The 17810-nt window shown below is 49.3% G+C and overlaps 1 protein-coding gene across 1 annotated transcript; it reads left to right on the forward strand.

Moving 5' to 3' along the window:
- Positions 1 to 7896: 7896 nt before the first annotated feature.
- Positions 7897 to 16478, forward strand: LOC127187886 (rho GTPase-activating protein 1). The gene is made up of 10 exons (XM_051144125.1): positions 7897 to 8119; positions 12996 to 13127; positions 13287 to 13373; positions 13513 to 13611; positions 13944 to 14051; positions 14136 to 14212; positions 14402 to 14479; positions 14978 to 15106; positions 15300 to 15403; positions 15517 to 16478. The coding sequence occupies exons 1-10, from the start codon at positions 7932 to 7934 to the stop codon at positions 15703 to 15705; spliced, it is 1191 nt and encodes a 396-aa protein (XP_051000082.1). The 5' UTR covers positions 7897 to 7931; the 3' UTR covers positions 15706 to 16478.
- Positions 16479 to 17810: the final 1332 nt, after the last annotated feature.

Consider the following 17810-nt stretch of genomic DNA (forward strand, 5'->3'; position numbering starts at 1 on the left):
AGCCATAATGTGCGAGGCATCGGGGCCTAATAGTTTTGAGTTAGAAAGCTGAGTGTGCTCTCCAGCTCTCCTCTCTAAACTCCGTCCTTGCCATTGTTGTTGAGAGGACTGCAGTGTGGCCTGCAGGTCAGAACATGCCAGGAGCCAGAACATAGTTGGCCCTGAATAAGTGGCCTTCCCCGTTCTTCACATCCTCTCTTCCCTTCCTGTGGCCTGATGTTTACTTTCCCCTCATCAGTCAGTGCTGCCGGGGATGATGTCAACTCTTCCCCCCACCCCACCCCCACCCTCGAGACAGGGTTTCTCTGTGTAGCCTTGTCCTGGACTGTGTCTATGGCTGTCCTGGACTCACTTTGTAGATCAGGCTGGCCTTGAACTCACAGCAATCCACCTGCCTCTGCCTCCCGAGTGCTGGGATTAAAGGCGTGTGCCACCACACTTGGCTATAATGTCAGCTCTTCCAGGGGCGTGGGAGTGGGCAGAGCCACCAGGCTCCCTGAAACAGCAGTTTGTAGAGGATGTTCTGTCCCATTGAGAAAAGTTACTGCCTCAAGGCAGTTTGGGTTTCTGCCTCTTACTCATAAGGCAAGCCCTGGAGGAGACATGAAGCAGGTAGTGAGTCTCAGAGAGCTGTTTCTTGATGTCAGGGCTAGAAGAAGCCATGATGTCTAAGGCATTTCCTTCGTGCCTGTGTTTCTGATGATTACCTTGGTCTGGGTTGGGCCCCTTGAATGCTCCCTCTCACCACTGCAGAGCCTGAGTGAGGTGTTGGGGTGTCTAATATCTACCCCAATAGACAGCCTTTTGACTCAGGTCATTTACAGGACAGCAGGTGGAGGATGTTCCTCCTACATCTGTCCCTTTGTCTTGCAGCAAGCCATCACCTTGCAGCAATTTTTTTTGTTTTTCCAGAATGTGGTGAGCCTGAAGGGGCCCAGCCAGGTAGGTGTCAGCTCTAGCGGTCTGTGCTTGGCCTCTCCTGGCTGTGGCCTCTGGGTATATGAATCAGAGAGCGCTCTTGGTGGAGGCTGGTGGGACCAGCTTAATTGCAGTCCCATTCTAGGGATTTGGGAGCTTGTGGTGGCTTTGGATGCCGGAACTAGTAGAGTTTATGAGAGACATGATGAGGTGGAGGCAGTGTGGCCAGACACCTAGAACCCAGGAAGCTTCCAGTACAGACAAGGCCTGGCCAGCACACTGCTGTGGGGACCCTTGGTGGCAGTAATCTGTGTACCCGCCCTGCTGGTGAGGCTTGTGTGAACAGCCAGTGGTGATGTCTCTGGCTGTAGAATTCCAAGAAAGATCCCATGTGAATGAAAGAGTAGGTGGCCATCATGGACCACAGTCAAGTTTGACTTGGTTCCAGTCGGGTCTTTCAGTTCTGTTCTGGTAACTGTGGACTCTCCAGAAAGGAGGCAGAGACCATAACATTTTCAGATTCTACAACAGCTGGTTTCAGGCTTCCAACATAATGTCAACTGGCTGGCAAAATTCCTAACGATTAAGAAATTTAATGGGCTGGAGAGATGGCTCAGCAGATAAGAGCACTCTCTGCTCTTCCAGAGGTCCTGAGTTCAATTCCCAGTGACCACATGGTGGCTCACAACCATCTGTAATGAGATCTGGTGCCCTCTTCTGGTGTGCAGGTATACATGCAGGCAGAACACTATATAAATCTTTTTAAAGAAAGAAAAAAGAAATTTAAGCTGGGCGTGGTGGCGCACGCCTTTAATCCTAGCACTGGAGAGGCAGAGGCAGGCGGATCGCTGTGAGTTCAAGGCTGTCCTGGTCTACAAAGTGAGTCCAGGACAGCCAAGGCTAATACAGAGACCTTGTCTCGAAAAAACAAACAAAAAAAGGAAATTTAACAAATGTCCAAGCTCTCTTAGCGTACTATGGGCATTCTCAGTACTAGCCCTACCTTAGATGTCCTTGGCTTGTCCTGCAGGTTGTGGTCAGCAATACCCAGAAAGCCTGCTAGAGGAGCTGTCTGTTGCTAACACCCATGCCGTCCTGAGAGAGCCCCTGATTGGTATCTGGGGAATGCTGAGGCCTGGCACTCAGGTTTTTCTTACTACAACCCTCCTCGTCTGGCCCTTCCCCCCTTCCCCCCCCACACCCTAGAGATACCACAGCTCCCAGCTCCGCCTCTCTCTTAAGGTCCCTTCTGGGATAAGGTAAGAGAGTTCCCCTGTGCTTTGTGTAGCAGCCTCCCTCCTTGCTTGTGGACTTAGTGATGGAACTCCCACTTCCAGGAAGTCAGAGGATGGGACCTGGACCCTAGTGCTGTTGGCCCTCATCCCATGTTAGCCCCCTAGCTCCTGATTTTTATCCTTTGAGTTCTTGCTGTCCTGGCTCTTTTCAGTGTGTGTTACTAGATCAGCCTCCCAGTCCGCAGGGAGGACTCTGTGAAGAGCACATGCATACACACACACACACACACACACACACACACACACACACACACTCCACTCCCTAGAAGCTTACATCCTAACACTGGGGAATATCTCAGTCGTAGAGCTTTCAGCTATTATATGCAAGGCTCTTGGGTTCCAGCCTCAGTGTTGAGAAGAATAAAACAAAACAACAAAAAAATAGCCCTACAGTCCAGTGAAATAGTCTAATAGGTCTTAAAACTACTCATAAGCCTCTTTGACCCCTCTAGGGACACCAGGATGTAAATTATTTTCTCTAGAGAAAATGCACGTGTCTTTATAATAGATTGTAGAACATAGTTTCCTTTCTCTTTTTTTGATGAGCCAGTGAGTTTATTAGGGTTACTCACAAAGGCATGGCTGGAGGGTTTCTACCCCCAAGTCTGTGGCCAGCTGAGAGGCCACATGCTCCTGGAGAACAGCATGCTCCTGGACCGCTGCCGTAAGCTCTCGTGGACACTTACATTCCAGCGCTCCCAGACCCTCTACCTTGGCTCAGTCCTCAACTCTTCCAGCCAGTGAGGGATACCTTATCCCTGGGGTAGGAGCTGCAGAGAGTGGCTACAGCGTGCCCAGCCCTCCCACTTCAGCCTCCACCTGCATTCCAGCCATTCCTCCTGCTTAGATGGACAGAGGCAGGTGATGCTCCCCTTCTTTGTAGGCTCATGGCAGGAGTCCCAGGATTTCTGACTTCAGATTGTGTGGCCAGGCTGCCAGTCTGTGTCTCTGCCCCTCTTTAGTGCCTTTCCTTTCCCTGAATGAGCCAATGGGAAGTCAGTGAGGGCAGGACGGGAACTGGGCTCCGAGCCACCAGCAGCTGGCCCAGAGAAAGCCTAGCAGTCAGAGTCCAGAGGGCTGCTGGCACCCAGGCCTTCAAAGCAGACCTGCCTCCTTCCAGGTGGGGTGGGCACATACCTCCAACACATACCGAATCCTGCTACTCAGTAGGCAGAGGAGGTGGGGGGGTGGGCTACAGTTTTAGGCCAGCCTGAGTTCCTTATTGACCGTGCCTTGTTCCCTTCCCTCACCTTTTGTTTTGTTTTGTTTTTTCAAGACAAGGGTTCTCTGTGTAGTCCTGGCTGTCCTGGACTCACTTTGTAGACCAGGCTGGCCTTGAACTCCTTGATCTGCCTGCTTCTGCCTCCCGAGTGCTGGGATTCAAGGTGTGCGCCACCACGCTTGGCTTTTCTTTCTTTCTTTCTTTCTTTTTTTCTTTTTTTCTCTGTGTATCCCTAGCTGCCCTGGAACTTGCTCTATAGACCAGGCTGGTGTCAAACTCCCAGAGCTCCACCTGCCTCTGCCTCCCAAATGCTGGAATTAAAGATATGTGCCATCACCACCTGGCCTGAAAGCCAAATCTCAAAAACAAAACAAACAAGCACTGTAATCCCAGCACTAGGGAGGCAGAAGCAGAGGCAGGAGGATCACTGTGAGTTCGAGGCCAGCCTGGTCTACAAAGCAGGGCCAGGACAGCCAAGATAACACACAGAGAAACCCTGTCTCAAAAAACAAAAAACCCCAAACCAACCAACCAAACAAGCAAAAACCTATTGCTGATGCAGCTGTACGCTAAGGGTTCTGTCAGGAAAAATTCCTTCTCCAGCTCTGGGAATCTCACTGCCTAACACACGTAACCATCAAATTTCATTCAGAAATGAAACCGCATGCCTTGTGACCTGCGTCTTTGTGAAGGCTACCAACACTCACTACCTGAGATGGGATCTTACTGTGTTACTCAGCCTGGCCTTGACTCTCCCACCGCAGCCTTCTAAGCAGCTGGAACCATAGGTGCATGCCACCACACATCACACAAACACCAGCACTTAGTGAGTGCCTGACAGGAGCGGGCTGACATAAGCAAGTCAAAGTCAGGAAGCAGAGTCTGTGTCTTCAGGCTGCTCATGAGCCAGTGGGAAATGGAGCATGAGTTACACAGGAAACTAAAAACCAGTGGCAGAGATGGAAAGCCATTACTGCCGGGAGCCATGGGAAGAGCAGCTCACCTGTGTGGGGTGGGGGAAGGTGGAGGCAGTTGTATGCGTGTTGAGTCTCCCAGGTCCATAGTGGCCAGTTTGGAACAGAACTGTTTGGAGAAAGGTCTGGCTGATAAAAGCAACAAACATCCCATCGGGCTAGGCTTCCAGAGCGTCTGTGATCGGTGTGCTTGGTGCAGCCCGAGGGGTGAGGCCAAGGCTTAGAGTCCTGTGTGCCATTGTAAGGATTTTTTTTTTTTAAAGATAGGATGTCATGAAGCCTAGCCTAGCCTTGAACTTGCTGTAGCCAATCTGGGCTTTGAATACTTGATTGTCCTTCCCCCACCTAGGGGGCTAGGAATACAGTCTAAGACCTCCATCGGATTTGCTTCCTCTGCCAGCTAAAGAATTGAATTAGAAGGCAGGAGGAATCTTGAGCACAACAGGTGGCTGTGGAGAAATCTCGAACGCTGCAGGCAGTGGCCAAACATGTTTGTTGGGGGTGAGGAAACATGTGCAGCAGACACAGCGAGGAACAGACCCTCTGCAGCAGAGGGGGCACTGGAAAGCTGAAACTTCCAGTCTCTTCTCCAGACGTGGGGTTCTTAAGTCTCTGAAGAGTTTTCCTCCCCTAATCTGGGTTTGGTCAGTTTGAGGCAGATGGGATGGTTGCTTGGCCCACAGCTGTTAGGTAACAGGTCCTGAGCAGGTCTTGAACTTGTGGAGCCAGTCCATCCACAGGTCTCCCAGTGATGGGAGATGAAAGCCTACAGGGCCTTCAGGTTTTTTGTTTTTGTTTTTGTTTTGTTTTGTTTGAAACAGGGTCTCTCTGTGTAGCCTTGGCTATCCTGGACTTGCTTTGTAGACCAGGCTGGCCTGGAACTCACAGAGATCCACCTGCCTCTGCCTCCCGAGCACTGGGATTGAAGGCATGCGACACCACGTCCAGTAATTTGTTTTTTTAAAGATCTATTTTTTTTATGTATACATTGCTCTAGCTACACCTGCAGATGGGAAGAGGCATCAGATCCCAGTGTAGATGGTTGTGAGCCATCATGTGGGCGCTGGGAATGGAACCCAGGACCTCTGGAAGAGCAGACAGTGCTGTTGAGCACTGAGCCATCTCTCCAGCCCCAAAGGCTTCAGTTTTAAACTGCCAGGCTTTTATCCCAAGTCAGGAGGGTGAGGAGGAAGCTGGCTGTCCTGAAATGTGTCACCTTTACTACCGAGCCATTGAGGACCCTAAGCTTAACCTGCAGGAGGATTTCATTTTGGGCAACAGCATGTGTCTTAAGAGCTTTCTGGCTTTGTGAGAGCCAGAGGCCAGACCATCACAGTGAGTGTTTGGGACAAATACCTCTGAGAGAAAACACCTATGAGCTACATGTCTTCAAAATACCTTTAATGGAAAAGATAAGATTTTTAGAAATGTCCAGAGCTCAGTCAGAGTCAAGTGTGCTCAGCCACCCAAGTAGTGAAGTCAGAAAGTGTTTATGGGCAGGATTGCTGTCACCAGGGTGGCTGACCCACTCTCCAGCAGCCAGGCCACTTTCCTCTGCAGCCTCAGGAGGTTTTGCAGGTCCTTGCTGCTCAGTACTCAGTGCTTCTCTGGTTGACAAGAAAGTGTAGACCTTGGATATATTTTTGGTGAAAGTGAGGGCCTTTTTTTGGGAGACAAAATCTTGCTATTGTAGCCCAGGTTGGTCTTGACTTTGCCACCTTCCTGCCTCAGGCTCCCACGATGGGATCAGCAGCAGCTAGGCGTGGTAGCACACACCTTTAATCCCAGCTCTCGGGAGGCAGAGGCAGGAGGATCTCTGTGTGGTCAAGGCCAGCCTGGTCTACAAAGTGCATCCAGGACAGCCAAGGCGACACAGAGAAACCCTGTTTCGAAAAAAACCAAAAAAATTAAAAAAGAAAAATTTAAAAGTACTGATCTATGGCACAAAATATGTGAATCTTGAAAATATGCTAAGTGAGAGCAGCCTGTCACAAAAGGGCAGCTAGTGCATGCTTTCTGTGAGTCTATGACAGTGGTTCTCAACCTGTGCGTCTCGGCCCATACAAGGTCACATATCAGATGTCCTGCATATTGGATATTTACAGCACCATTCATAGCAGCAGCAACACTACAGTTACGAAGTAGCATTTTCTGGGTGGGGGTCAGCACAACATTCAAGGGTGGCAGCATTAGGAAGGCTGGGAACCACTGCTCCAACAGTCAGGAAGCAATGAGTAGGCCTCCAGGTGCTGGGCAGAGGGGAGAAGGGGACACTGCTAGAGGTGCAGGGCTTGATTTGTGTAGGGATACTAAAAGTGTTCTGACAGGCTGGCATGATGGCTCAGTGGGCTAAGGCACTTGCTACCAAGCCTGAGGACCCGAGTTTGATCCCAGGAGCCCCGTGGAGGAAGGAGAAAAGTGATTCCTCAAAGTATCCTATGCAGGAATATATATGTATATTACCCCCCACCCCAGACAGAAGTATCTTGTTCTTCAGGCTAGCCTCATATTTACCTAAGTGTAGCTAAGGCTAGCTTTGAGCTTCTGATCTTCCTGTGTCCATCTCTGAGAGCTGGGATTACAGATGTAACTATGACCACTGGTTTATTTGGCACCAGGGGTCAAGCCCAAGGCCTTGTACAGGCTAAGCTAAGCAGGCATCTACCAGCTGAGTTGCAGGTCTGTATTTATCTACTGATGAACATATGTTGTCTCCACAGGCATTACTTTTTCAACATGATTTTACTTAGTTATTAAGACGAGGTCTCACTATGTAGCCCTTGCTATCTTGGAACTTGCTCTGTAGACCAAGCTGGCCTCAAACTTACAGTTTTCCTGCCTCTGCCTCCTGAGGGCTAGGATTAAAGGTGCTCACCACTCTATGAGCAAAGTGATTTTATTATTACTGTTTTCTTCCTTCCTTCTCTCTTTCTTTTTTTTTTTGAGACTAGATCTCATGTAGCCTAGGCTGGCCTTGAACCTATTAAGTAGCCTTGAACTCCTGATCCTTCTGACTCTACCTCCAAAATAGGGGTTTCAAAGTGTGTGTCACCATGACTGTGTTAAAAAGCAAGGTTAGCCTGGTCTACAGAGTTCTAGGGCAGCCAAGGCTATTACACAGAGAAACCCTGTCTCGAGGAAAAAAAGAAAGAGAAAAAAGAAAAGAGAAAGCAAGGTTAACATGTCGAAGTCCTGCTGGGCGTGGTGGTGCACAACTTTAATCTCAACCCTTGGGAGGCAGAGGCAGGTGGATTTCTGTGAGTTCAAGGCCAGCCTGGTCTACAAAGCAAGCCCTGGACAGCCAAGGCTATTACACAGAGAAACCCTGTTTGAAAAAACAAAAACAAATGTCAAGAGGGAAAACCTGGGAAGACCAGGAAGTGAGTGTGCTTGGGGTTCATGATATAAAATTCACAAACAATCAATAAAAATATCTTGGGAAAAAAGAGCAAGGTTAAAATGGGGGTGGGGTGTCCCCATTGACTGTCATGAAAGCAGCCGTACCCACCATGGCCTTGAGTAATGGACATGGTTGCTCAAGCCCCTGCACTCACTGGCAGAGGCCTCACCACCACTCTGGTTCATCTTTCACCTATCGTACTCCATCTTTCTCCACTTGTAGGTGATGATAAGTATGGGCGGAAGATCATTGTTTTTAGTGCCTGTCGAATGCCCCCTAGCCACCAGCTGGACCATAGCAAGCTCTTGGGGTGAGTACCTGGGGAGTGGGTCACAGTGGGACCTCTCTAGATCCGTAGTAGCCTGGAACCATTTTCCTTCTTCTCCTCTTCACTCTGGACACCAGGTCACCTTCCTTTCTGTCACCTCTCATCCCATAAGCCAGCTGTTTTTTATATGGAGACAAGCACTACACAAGGAGCCAGACCTAACTTCTAGTCCTAGAGACTGTGACCGTGGAAGTGTCTCTGAGCCTTATTTTCTCATCCTTCAAAGAAGATGATGAAGCATGTGCTCTCTCTCCTGAAGGAGTGAGGTCATGCACCAGAAAGTACTCCTGAAAAGTAAATCCTACCAAGAAGAGACTTGATGCCCTATGAGCATATACAGGGGGAGGAAGTCCCCTTCAGGCACAGTCATAGGGGAGGGGAGTAGGGGGAAAATGGGAGGGAGGGAAGAATGGGAGGATACAAGGGATGGGATAACCATTGAGATGTAACAAGAATAAATTAATTTAAAAAATAGTACAAAAAAAAGTAAATCGTGTCCAAATATGGGTAGCTGTGGTATTTCTGATGCAATGGGGATTCTTAATCATTTCCATCTATAATCATAATTAACATTATCTTTTTAATGCCAAGTTTGGTGTCAGTGGTTTCTGTACCTGTGGGGGCTTCCGCTTACCAAATGTGTATGTTAGAAATCTCTCCTAGCACAAGTCCAGAGGCTGCTTATCTTAGTGCTGTGAAGGGACACCAAGGCAAGGCAACTCCTATAAAAGAAAACATTTAGTTAGGGGCTTGCTTTTAGTTTCAGAGGCCTAGTCTGTCGTCATTACGGTGGGGAGTACGGCCATAGGCAGGCAGTCATGGTGCTTTGCTGGAGAAGTAGCTGAGAGCTACGTTCTGACTTACAGGTGGCAGATAGGCAGACAGACAGACAGACACACACACACCACACACACAGTCATGGCAGACAAACAGGCACACACACACCACACACATATACACACACTGCACACACACTTATGGCAGACAAACAGACACACACACACACACACACACACCGCACATACATACATTACACATACCACTCACACATACACACCCCACACCCCAGCCCTCTCCCTTCCCCCCATACATTCTGCCTGTCATAGCTCCTGCTGAGACCAGACTTGGTTTCCACTGCCTGCCTTCTATCTGTCCTGTGTTCAGTCAGACTTCATCAGACTTGGCTTTTCTGCTCAAAGCTTGGAATCTGAAGATCAGTTACACCTGGGCTTTTTCTTTTAACTAGTTATGTGCTTGGAGGGAAGTCTCTCTGGGTTCTGTGTAAATGATAATTGTGTCTTCCTCACAGAGTTGTTGTAATAGTGAAATTCCATCATATATGTTTTTAGAGTATTACAATTTTGAGAAGTTAAAAATATGTAAGTAGTTATTCAGGAAAACCAACAACTATAAAATTACAAAGTCACACAGACCTGCCATGCAGAAGGAAAACCACTGTATTTGACTATATTCACTTTGTTTTGGGTTTTTTCTCTGTGTTCAGCTTTATGTCTTGTATAATTCTCTCATCTTCTGGGTATAAAACATTCTTCAAAGATGGCCTTAAAAACATGTTAATTACACCAAGATAGGAAAGATGTTTTCTTCAAGGCTGCCAAATACAAATAGCCAAAACACTATGAATGTAACATTTATATAATTCCTGATTGTTTAGTGGTTTTCGTGTGTAATAATATAAATATATATGTAAATGTGTATGTAAAAAAATAAAAAAAGATGGCTGGGCATAGTGGTGCATGCCTTTAATCCCAGCACTCAGGAGGTAGAGACAGATGGATTGCTGTGAGTTCGAGACCAGCCTGGTCTACAAAGGGAGCTCCAAGACAGCCAAGGCTAACACAGAGAGACCCTGCCTTGGAAAAGAAAAGATTTAATTAAAAAAATGAAATAATAAAACCTACCAGAAAGCCACAGGGGGGAAATATATTATTTAGCTAGGTGTGGTGGCACATGCCTTTAATCACAGCACTGGGGAAGCAGAGGCAAGTGGATCTCTGAGCTTGAGGCCAGCCTGGTCTACAGAATGAATTCCAGGACAGCCAGGGCTACACTAAGACTGAGAAACCCTGTCTTCAAAAAGAAAAAACAAAACAAAACAAAACAAAACAACAACAAACAAACAAACCCAGGCACAGTGGCACACACTTGTAATCCCAGCACTCAGGAGGCAGAGGCAGGTGGATCTCTGTGAGTTTGAGGCCAGCCTGGTCTACAAAGTGAGTCCAGGACAGCCAAGGCTACACAGAGAAACCCTGTCTCAAAGAACCAAAAACAAAACAAAAGCAAAAGCAACCAAAAACCCCCATGTTACTTAGCAGAGCATAATGGCGCATGCCTTTAATCCCAGCATTTGGGAAGCAGAAGCAGGTGGATCTCTTTGAGTTCCAGGCCAGACTGTTATACAGTGAAATCCTGTCTTTCCTTCTACCCTCCCCTCCAAAAAACACCCTACACAAAGCATGTTATTTACATATAATATGCAAGTAGAAAAGTAAGCAAATTTGTACTATTTTTCATTAAAGACAGCCCTCATTTTGTTGCCTGGCTGACCATAAGCATCTGGGCTTACGTGACCTTTTTGCCTCAGCCTCTTAAGTGTCTGGGACTACATACATACAACACTGCACCAGTTTCTGTGAACTTGAGGATGCATGTCTTCAGTCCCAGCACTTGGGAAGCTTATGAAGGAGGGTTTTGAGTTCCAGGCTGGCCTGGGCTACAGAGTGGGACCTTGTTTCAAGAAACCTAAATACAAGCCGGGCGTGGTGGCGCACACCTTTAATCCCAGTACTCGGGAGGCAGAGACAGGTGGACCACTGTGAGTTTGAGGCCAGCCTGGTCTACAAAGTGAGTCCAGGACAGAGAGACCCTGTCTCAGGAAAGAAAGGGAAAGAAAAGAAAGAAAGAAAGAAAGAAAGAAAGAAAGAAAGAAAGAAAGAAAGAAAGAAAGAAACCTAAATACAAACAAAACAGAAACTCCACACCTATCAGTGCTCCCCTCCCCTCCAGTTTGCTCTTCCAGTGTCTGCCTCAGGGATGACCACTGTTCTGACGCCTGACTTCACAGATTAATCCTGTCTCTAGAAGCATCCTGTGAGATAGTCTATTTATAGACATCCCATGATTTCTTCAGCTAGTCTCTTGATACTGGATAAATTGCTGGCTGCTCAGTTGTTGGTTTTTTTCCATAATAAAACTCTGGAATGAACAGTTTGCTACAAGAATGTTTCTGCTCCTCTTTGTTTTCTTAGGAAATATTTCTGAACATACTTTCACATGGTCAAGGAGTATGAGCGCTGCCCAGCTTCTGATAGGCATCACTTTATTGCACTCCAAAGGTCGTTGCTTGCATCCATGAATGAGGGTGTCTATTTCACTGTCATCTTTGCTATTTTCCTAATTGCAAAATGCTATCTTTTTTATGTGACAGCCCTTTGTAAACTAGAAAGTGCTCGGTGTGGAAGTGTGGATAAAGGCTAAATTAGTCTCTGGTTAATACTGATGGGAATCTGTGATAACTTAGCACTAACCTATGCCCTGCCTCCCTGGGCTGGTTCAGCTCTGCACCCCGGGGCCTAATCAGTAGGTTGCTGTCCATAGGTCAGGTCATTCATCTCGGCACTTAGTCAAGTGACAGGGCACTCCCTCAGACATTTACTCCTCTTGGATGTGCCTAGGATTTGGCCTGCCCAACCTGGAGTGGCGTCCTGGAGTGGCGCCCCTACTAGAGCCAAGAAACTAATTGTCCCTCTTCTAAGAGGTCCAACTGGGCCTCCCCTCCCTCTCCCTAGTATTCATTACTTCCAAACTTTCCAGTGTGTTCAACGTGTGTGTGTGTGTGTGTGTGTGTGTGTGTGTGTGTGTGTGTGTGTGTGTGTTTGTGTGTGTGTGTGTGAGAGCATAAGGAACCTGAGGAGTATGGCTTTGTGGTCCATTATGAGCCTAGGGACTGGAACAGTTGACCTTCTGGCCTTCCTGATGTCTTCACAGACACAGTGTTTTACAAACTCTACCACAGATCACATAAAAAGGGCATGGCTGGTCCAAGGTCTAGAATGCCGTTTTGGAGTTGGACACTTCACCACTAGGCCTCACCACAAGCTGAAGCCTTGGCTAAGCACTTGACCCCTGCTGATCGCCCTCTTTAGTAAGATGGGGTTAACTTTAGCGTCAGTTATGAGGGAAGAATGAGGTAACGTATTGGAAGTAGTTGGCAGACACTAAAAGCTTTTTACCAATAGCAGTAACTGTCCTTGTAACTGACTCCAGGAGATCCTGTGAAGACTATGTCAAACCCTTTTAACTGCAGATGCACAGCCGAGCTTGGAGCTCAGGTCTCCTGATTGCTGCTGCTCAAAATGAGAGCTGTTAGCATACTTACCCCTCCACTAGACCCAGCCTCTACCCTCCACCTCCTTCCAGGAAAATGGCTATGGGTTACATAGCCAAATGACAGCAGGATCGGTCTATGGAGAAGGAAGCCGGGACACAAGTTCTGGTTTCTATGGTAACAGGGCCCACACCTGTTGTGCAGAGGACAGGTCTGAACAGGGCTTTATTTAGTTGTTTGGTTTTGTTTTTTTCTAGACAGGGTCTATGTAGCTTTGGCAGTCCTGGACTTATTTTTGTAGACCAGGCTGGCCTCGAACCCACAGCCAACCACCTGCCTCTGCCTCCAGAGTGCCAGGATTAAAGGTGTGTGCCACCAGGCACACCTTGAACAGGGCTTTTTATGTGTGTATGGTGCTGGGTGTTTAGCCTGTGGCTCTCACACATGCTAGGTAATTAATTACTCTTCCACTGAGCCGCAGCCCCAGGCCTTGCTTTTTTTTTGAAGGTACTTGAAACACACACTGGACCAGTATGTGGAGAGTGACTACACACTTCTGTACCTGCACCATGGCCTGACCAGTGACAACAAGCCCTCCCTCAGCTGGCTACGGGATGCCTACCGGGAGTTTGACCGCAAGTGGGTTGGGATACAGGGGTGGCCTCCAGAGCCTAGGGTGGCTGGCTCTGGGCCTGACTGGTTCTTCTCTTGGTCAGGAGCTTATTTCCTGTCATTGGGGGCAGGGCCCCCAACAGCCTTGGCCCTTACGCCATCATTTGCAAGTTTCCCACTTGGCAGGTACAAGAAGAACATCAAGGCGTTGTACATCGTGCACCCAACCATGTTCATCAAAACCCTGCTCATCCTCTTCAAGCCCCTCATCAGGTGAGCGGGCTACAGGTGGGCCCGGTGGCTCATGCCCCCCTCACACAGGGTGGCCAGTGTGGGGTGATGCCTATCTGCAGGGAGAGCCAGGGCTTGCCATGGGGCCCTGCCTGACCCAGACGCTTCCCTTCGCCTCCAGTTTCAAGTTTGGACGGAAGATCTTCTACGTGAATTACCTGAGTGAGCTGAGTGAGCATGTGAAGCTGGAGCAGTTGGGGATCCCTCGCCAAGTGCTCAAGTGAGACAGCTGGCTGCCCGTAGGCTGGGTGTGCCCGTGGATATCCAGGCTCAGTATGTGGGGGGTGTCGTTTGGGAGGCAGAGTAACCTGGAGAACCCAGGGAAACTGAAGAAAGAGTGTCAAAATCCAGCGTCAGATCAAACCCCATTTCACTCATAAGCTATTGACTGAATCTCTTTAAAGTATTTGTTTTCCACTGTGTTACACTACATGGGGATGTTCAGAGGACAAAACAGTCTATGTAAAATCACACAGTAAAGGCTTGATAAACTTGGCTGTGAGACTACAGAGCCAGATAGAGGGCCTGACCCTTGTTGTATCTCTGCCATAGGTATGACGACTTCCTCAAATCCACACAGAAGAGCCCTGCAACGGCTCCCAAGCCCATGCCGCCACGCCCGCCCCTGCCAAATCAGCAGTTTGGGGTCTCATTGCAGCAGTGAGTATGCTAAGGCAGGCAGGTCTGGGGCTGCTGGGGGCCAGAGGAGCATGGCAAGTCCAGCTTGCGCCTTTGCTCCCACAGCCTCCAAGAGAAGTACCCAGCCCAGGAGCCCATTCCTGTTGTGCTCAGGGAGACAGTTGCCTACTTGCAGGCTCACGGTGAGTGCCATACAGCCCAAGGCCCCTGACCTTCCAAGCCACCCTGTCCCTCAACTGCCCTTGAGAACCTAGGCAGGGCATAGAAAAGTGCACTCTCAATGACCTTTCTTGGAATTCCAAGACTAATGGGGCAGAGATGTGATCCATCACCCAGAGCTCGGAGACTCACTAGGCCCCCTTGTTTCCCAGCTCTCACCACTGAAGGCATCTTTCGGAGGTCGGCCAACACCCAGGTTGTACGGGAAGTGCAGCAGAAATACAACATGGGTGAGTGGACCAGATCCTAGAGTTGGTCCAGACTGTGCACACATTGATGTGTGTGTGTGTGTGTGTGTGTGTGTGTGTGTCTGTGTGTCTGTGTGTGTGTGTGTGTGTGTCTGTGTGTGTGTGTGTCTGTGTGTGTGTGTGTGTCTGTGTGTGTGTGTCTGTGTGTCTGTGTGTGTGTGTGAAGGTGGGGTATGTTGTGACTGTGAGGAGCTGTAAGCAAGGTCCCAGATTCATTTCTTGCCAGAAGTTCCCATGACCTTTGGTACATAGGCCCTCCTTCTGTCTGGCAAGGAGTAATTGTCATGTGTGCCAGTGCCCTCATGCTCTCCGGGTGGTCTGAGCCTATATCCCCTGTTACAGAAGAGAAGAGGAGATGTAATAGGGGGAATCCTGGGAAAGGGCAGCTTGTGCAGTGGACAAGGACAAAGGCAGGCCATGGGGGCTATTGGCCGCTGGCTTGGCCTAATGCTGTCTCCATCTTTTCTCCCTCCCATGAAGGGCTGCCGGTGGACTTTGACCAGTACAATGACCTGCACCTGCCAGCAGTCATCCTCAAGACCTTCCTTCGGGAGCTTCCTGAACCCTTGCTAACCTTTGACCTCTACCCCCACGTTGTGGGCTTCCTAAGTGAGTTCTCTTTTCTCTCCAGCCATGCAAATCCTCCGGAACTGAGCTCTTGGTGTGTGTTTGTGTATGTCCGTGTGTGTGTATGTCTGTGTGCGCAGAAACAGCTCCCAGGAAGCTCAGTAGGGGTTTCCCAGTAGCCTTATATCAGAGTTTTCAGGGCTAGCCCTGTAACCGGGGCCTCCACTCCTCACAGATATTGATGAAAACCAGAGAGTGGAGATGACACAGCAGGTTCTCCGAACTCTGCCAGAGGAAAACTATCAGGTGCTTCGTTTCCTGACTGCCTTCCTGGTGCAGGTGAGACTTGCCTTGGCCTCCACTGCTCACCTGATGAGGGCGAGGAGGCGCTATCACTGAGTGCATGCTCTGGCTGTGGTTGCTCCTGCTGTAACCCCCATTTCCTTTCACAGGTATCTGCCCACTGTGACCAGAACAAGATGACCAACACCAACCTAGCTGTAGTCTTCGGTCCTAACCTGCTGTGGGCCAAAGATGCTGCCATCACACTCAAGGCCATTAACCCCATCAACACCTTCACTAAATTCCTCTTGGATCATCAAGGGGAATTGTTCCCCAGCACAGATGCCCAGGGGGTCTGAGCTCAGCCCCCACCTCCAGCCCCTTCTCTGGCAGCCCCAGCTGGACTTGTCATCCTGCCATAACCTTATTGGAATCCGGGGCTTCTGCTAGGAAGGGGCCCTGAAGCCCAGGAATGAAAGTTGGAACCCATTAACTGGGCAGCCCCTCCTCTCCCTCTGTCCAGCTCACATCACGGCCCTGGAGGCCTCTGTTACTGGGACATTTTCTCTGCCTTACACCTCTCACTGCCTCTCTGGGTGCTGGGCTTTCCTGAACTGGGCTTGGCTCTTCTAGGATAGAGCCCCAGTAAACCCTTTCCTTTCCCCTGCTGATTTCCCTGGCAACTGTAGAAGACTAAATTACTACCGGCTGTGCTGGTAGCTGGGGCTGGTCCTCTCCTTTGGATTGCTAGGAAGTAAGTGTTGGCCCAAGAGCAAGTTCCCTGTGCCTGCTCTCCCTACTAATAGGGATGACAAGACCAGCTTGTCACTTCTGCCTCCTAAGTCTCTTCCTTCCCAAGTGGTACTGCCCCGAGAGTGTCCCATTTCCCCATTTCTGCCACACTTGGCATCTTGGATAATAAGACGCCGAATCTGAGCATCTGTTGAAATAGTCTTGTCCACTCCCAGTGTCCAGTAGGATCAGCGACCGCAGTCCCAGGCCTCCATGCCTTCTTTCCCTTCTTTAGCCAATGGCTATGATGAGTCTTTGTGGAGTGCAGTCACTCTGTTCCCTGTTCTGGCCAGAAATTCCAGTGCCTCAGGAACCAAGGTGGCTCTCACCCCCTGCCTGGTGGCTCCTGGAGGGCCAGGAGCTCAGAAGCCCCTAAGAGGGGCAGAGGTTTTACTAATAGATCACCCCAGCCGGGGAGGTTCTAGCAACTCCCTTAGGGGAGTATGGCGGCCATAGGCCTTGTTGTCCTTCATAATCTGAGTCCAGTGGTGCCTGGTAGCTTTCAGTCGACTCCTAACGAAGGCTTGTGACCCTCCTGAAGTGTGTTCCCTAGTGACAGGGAAATACCTGCAGTGACCCTGCCCTACAGATGTGGCCAGGCATGACAGCTCCAGAGATGGTACTAGGTACTGAGGGATCTGCACTGAACATCTTGCAGATGAGGCTGGGCCTGACCAATTCTGTGTCAGGGCCTCTGTACCTCACATGCTGCTGCTGTCAGCCCCTGGCCTGGCCCAGTGTGGGCTGCTCTTCCTCACTCCACTTACTGAGGAGCAGTTGGGCCCTCTCTTGTCTTTCTTCTGCCCTGCCCCTGCCCCTGCCCTGTCAGTCTGTAGCTGGGGGCGCTCTTACTGTGAATCCAGTGTTCACATTTACCGTGATTTCCTTGACACCAATCATGTATTTCACTGTTTGCACATTTTGTATTTCAATTAAAATGTAAATGGAAAAATGCCCATCTGGCTTTTTAGGAAGTAAGGCCCTGACGTTTAGAACCAGGTGGGAAATGTGCTGTGATTGAGAAAGAGGGCCTCAGGACGTCCCCTCCCCAGCCATCAGCTGTCCGTCTGCATTTTCTTGGGAGAATGTAAGTCAGCCTGTACTCCAGATAGAGCACCAGTGAAAGTCCAAAAAAAAAGAAATGATTTCATCTAGATCCACTGCTTTCTTACACGAGTGTGGAGACTGCAAGCAGCCATACCATAGAGGACGCACTGTGGTGGTGGGGAAACGCATAGATGGGGTCCCTCCTCAGTCTGTCTTCCACCTCCTTCGTATTTGTCTCGCGCCCTCCAAGATGCCGTGCAGCTGGGGCAGGGTTAGACACAGTGGACAGTGGGCAGCTGTAGGTTCTCAGTGAAGTCGAACCACCCTACCTGCTCCCTCCTGTTTCAAAAAGCCTCCGTGTGTGTGTGTGTGTGTGTATGTGTATATGTGTGTGCGCGCGCGCGCGCGCGCGCCAGTTTTTTCCTTGCGCCCTTTCTGTTGGTTCAGGCTGTCAGACTTGCACAGCAAACAGTTTACCCATGGAGCTCTCTTCCTCCAGCCCAAGCCTCTTATCTTGAAGGTTTCCTGCATGCAGCAAGTTTAAATTCTGTTTAACCATGCTCTGATTAAATAGTAAGGACAAGGAGCTAGAGAGATGGCTCAGCAGTTGAGAACACTTGGTTTT

Source organism: Acomys russatus, chromosome 4 (genome assembly GCF_903995435.1).
Source record: "Acomys russatus chromosome 4, mAcoRus1.1, whole genome shotgun sequence".
NCBI lineage: Eukaryota > Metazoa > Chordata > Mammalia > Rodentia > Muridae > Acomys > Acomys russatus.

Coding starts and splice junctions, on each gene's coding strand:
- LOC127187886 (XM_051144125.1), top strand. CDS start 7,932: ATGGACATGGTTGCTCAAGCCCCTGCACTCACTGGCAGAGGCCTCACC. Junction 13,612..13,943: donor ATCCCTCGCCAAGTGCTCAA/GTGAGACAGCTG, acceptor TCTCTGCCATAG/GTATGACGACTTCCTCAAAT. Junction 15,107..15,299: donor CCACGTTGTGGGCTTCCTAA/GTGAGTTCTCTT, acceptor CACTCCTCACAG/ATATTGATGAAAACCAGAGA.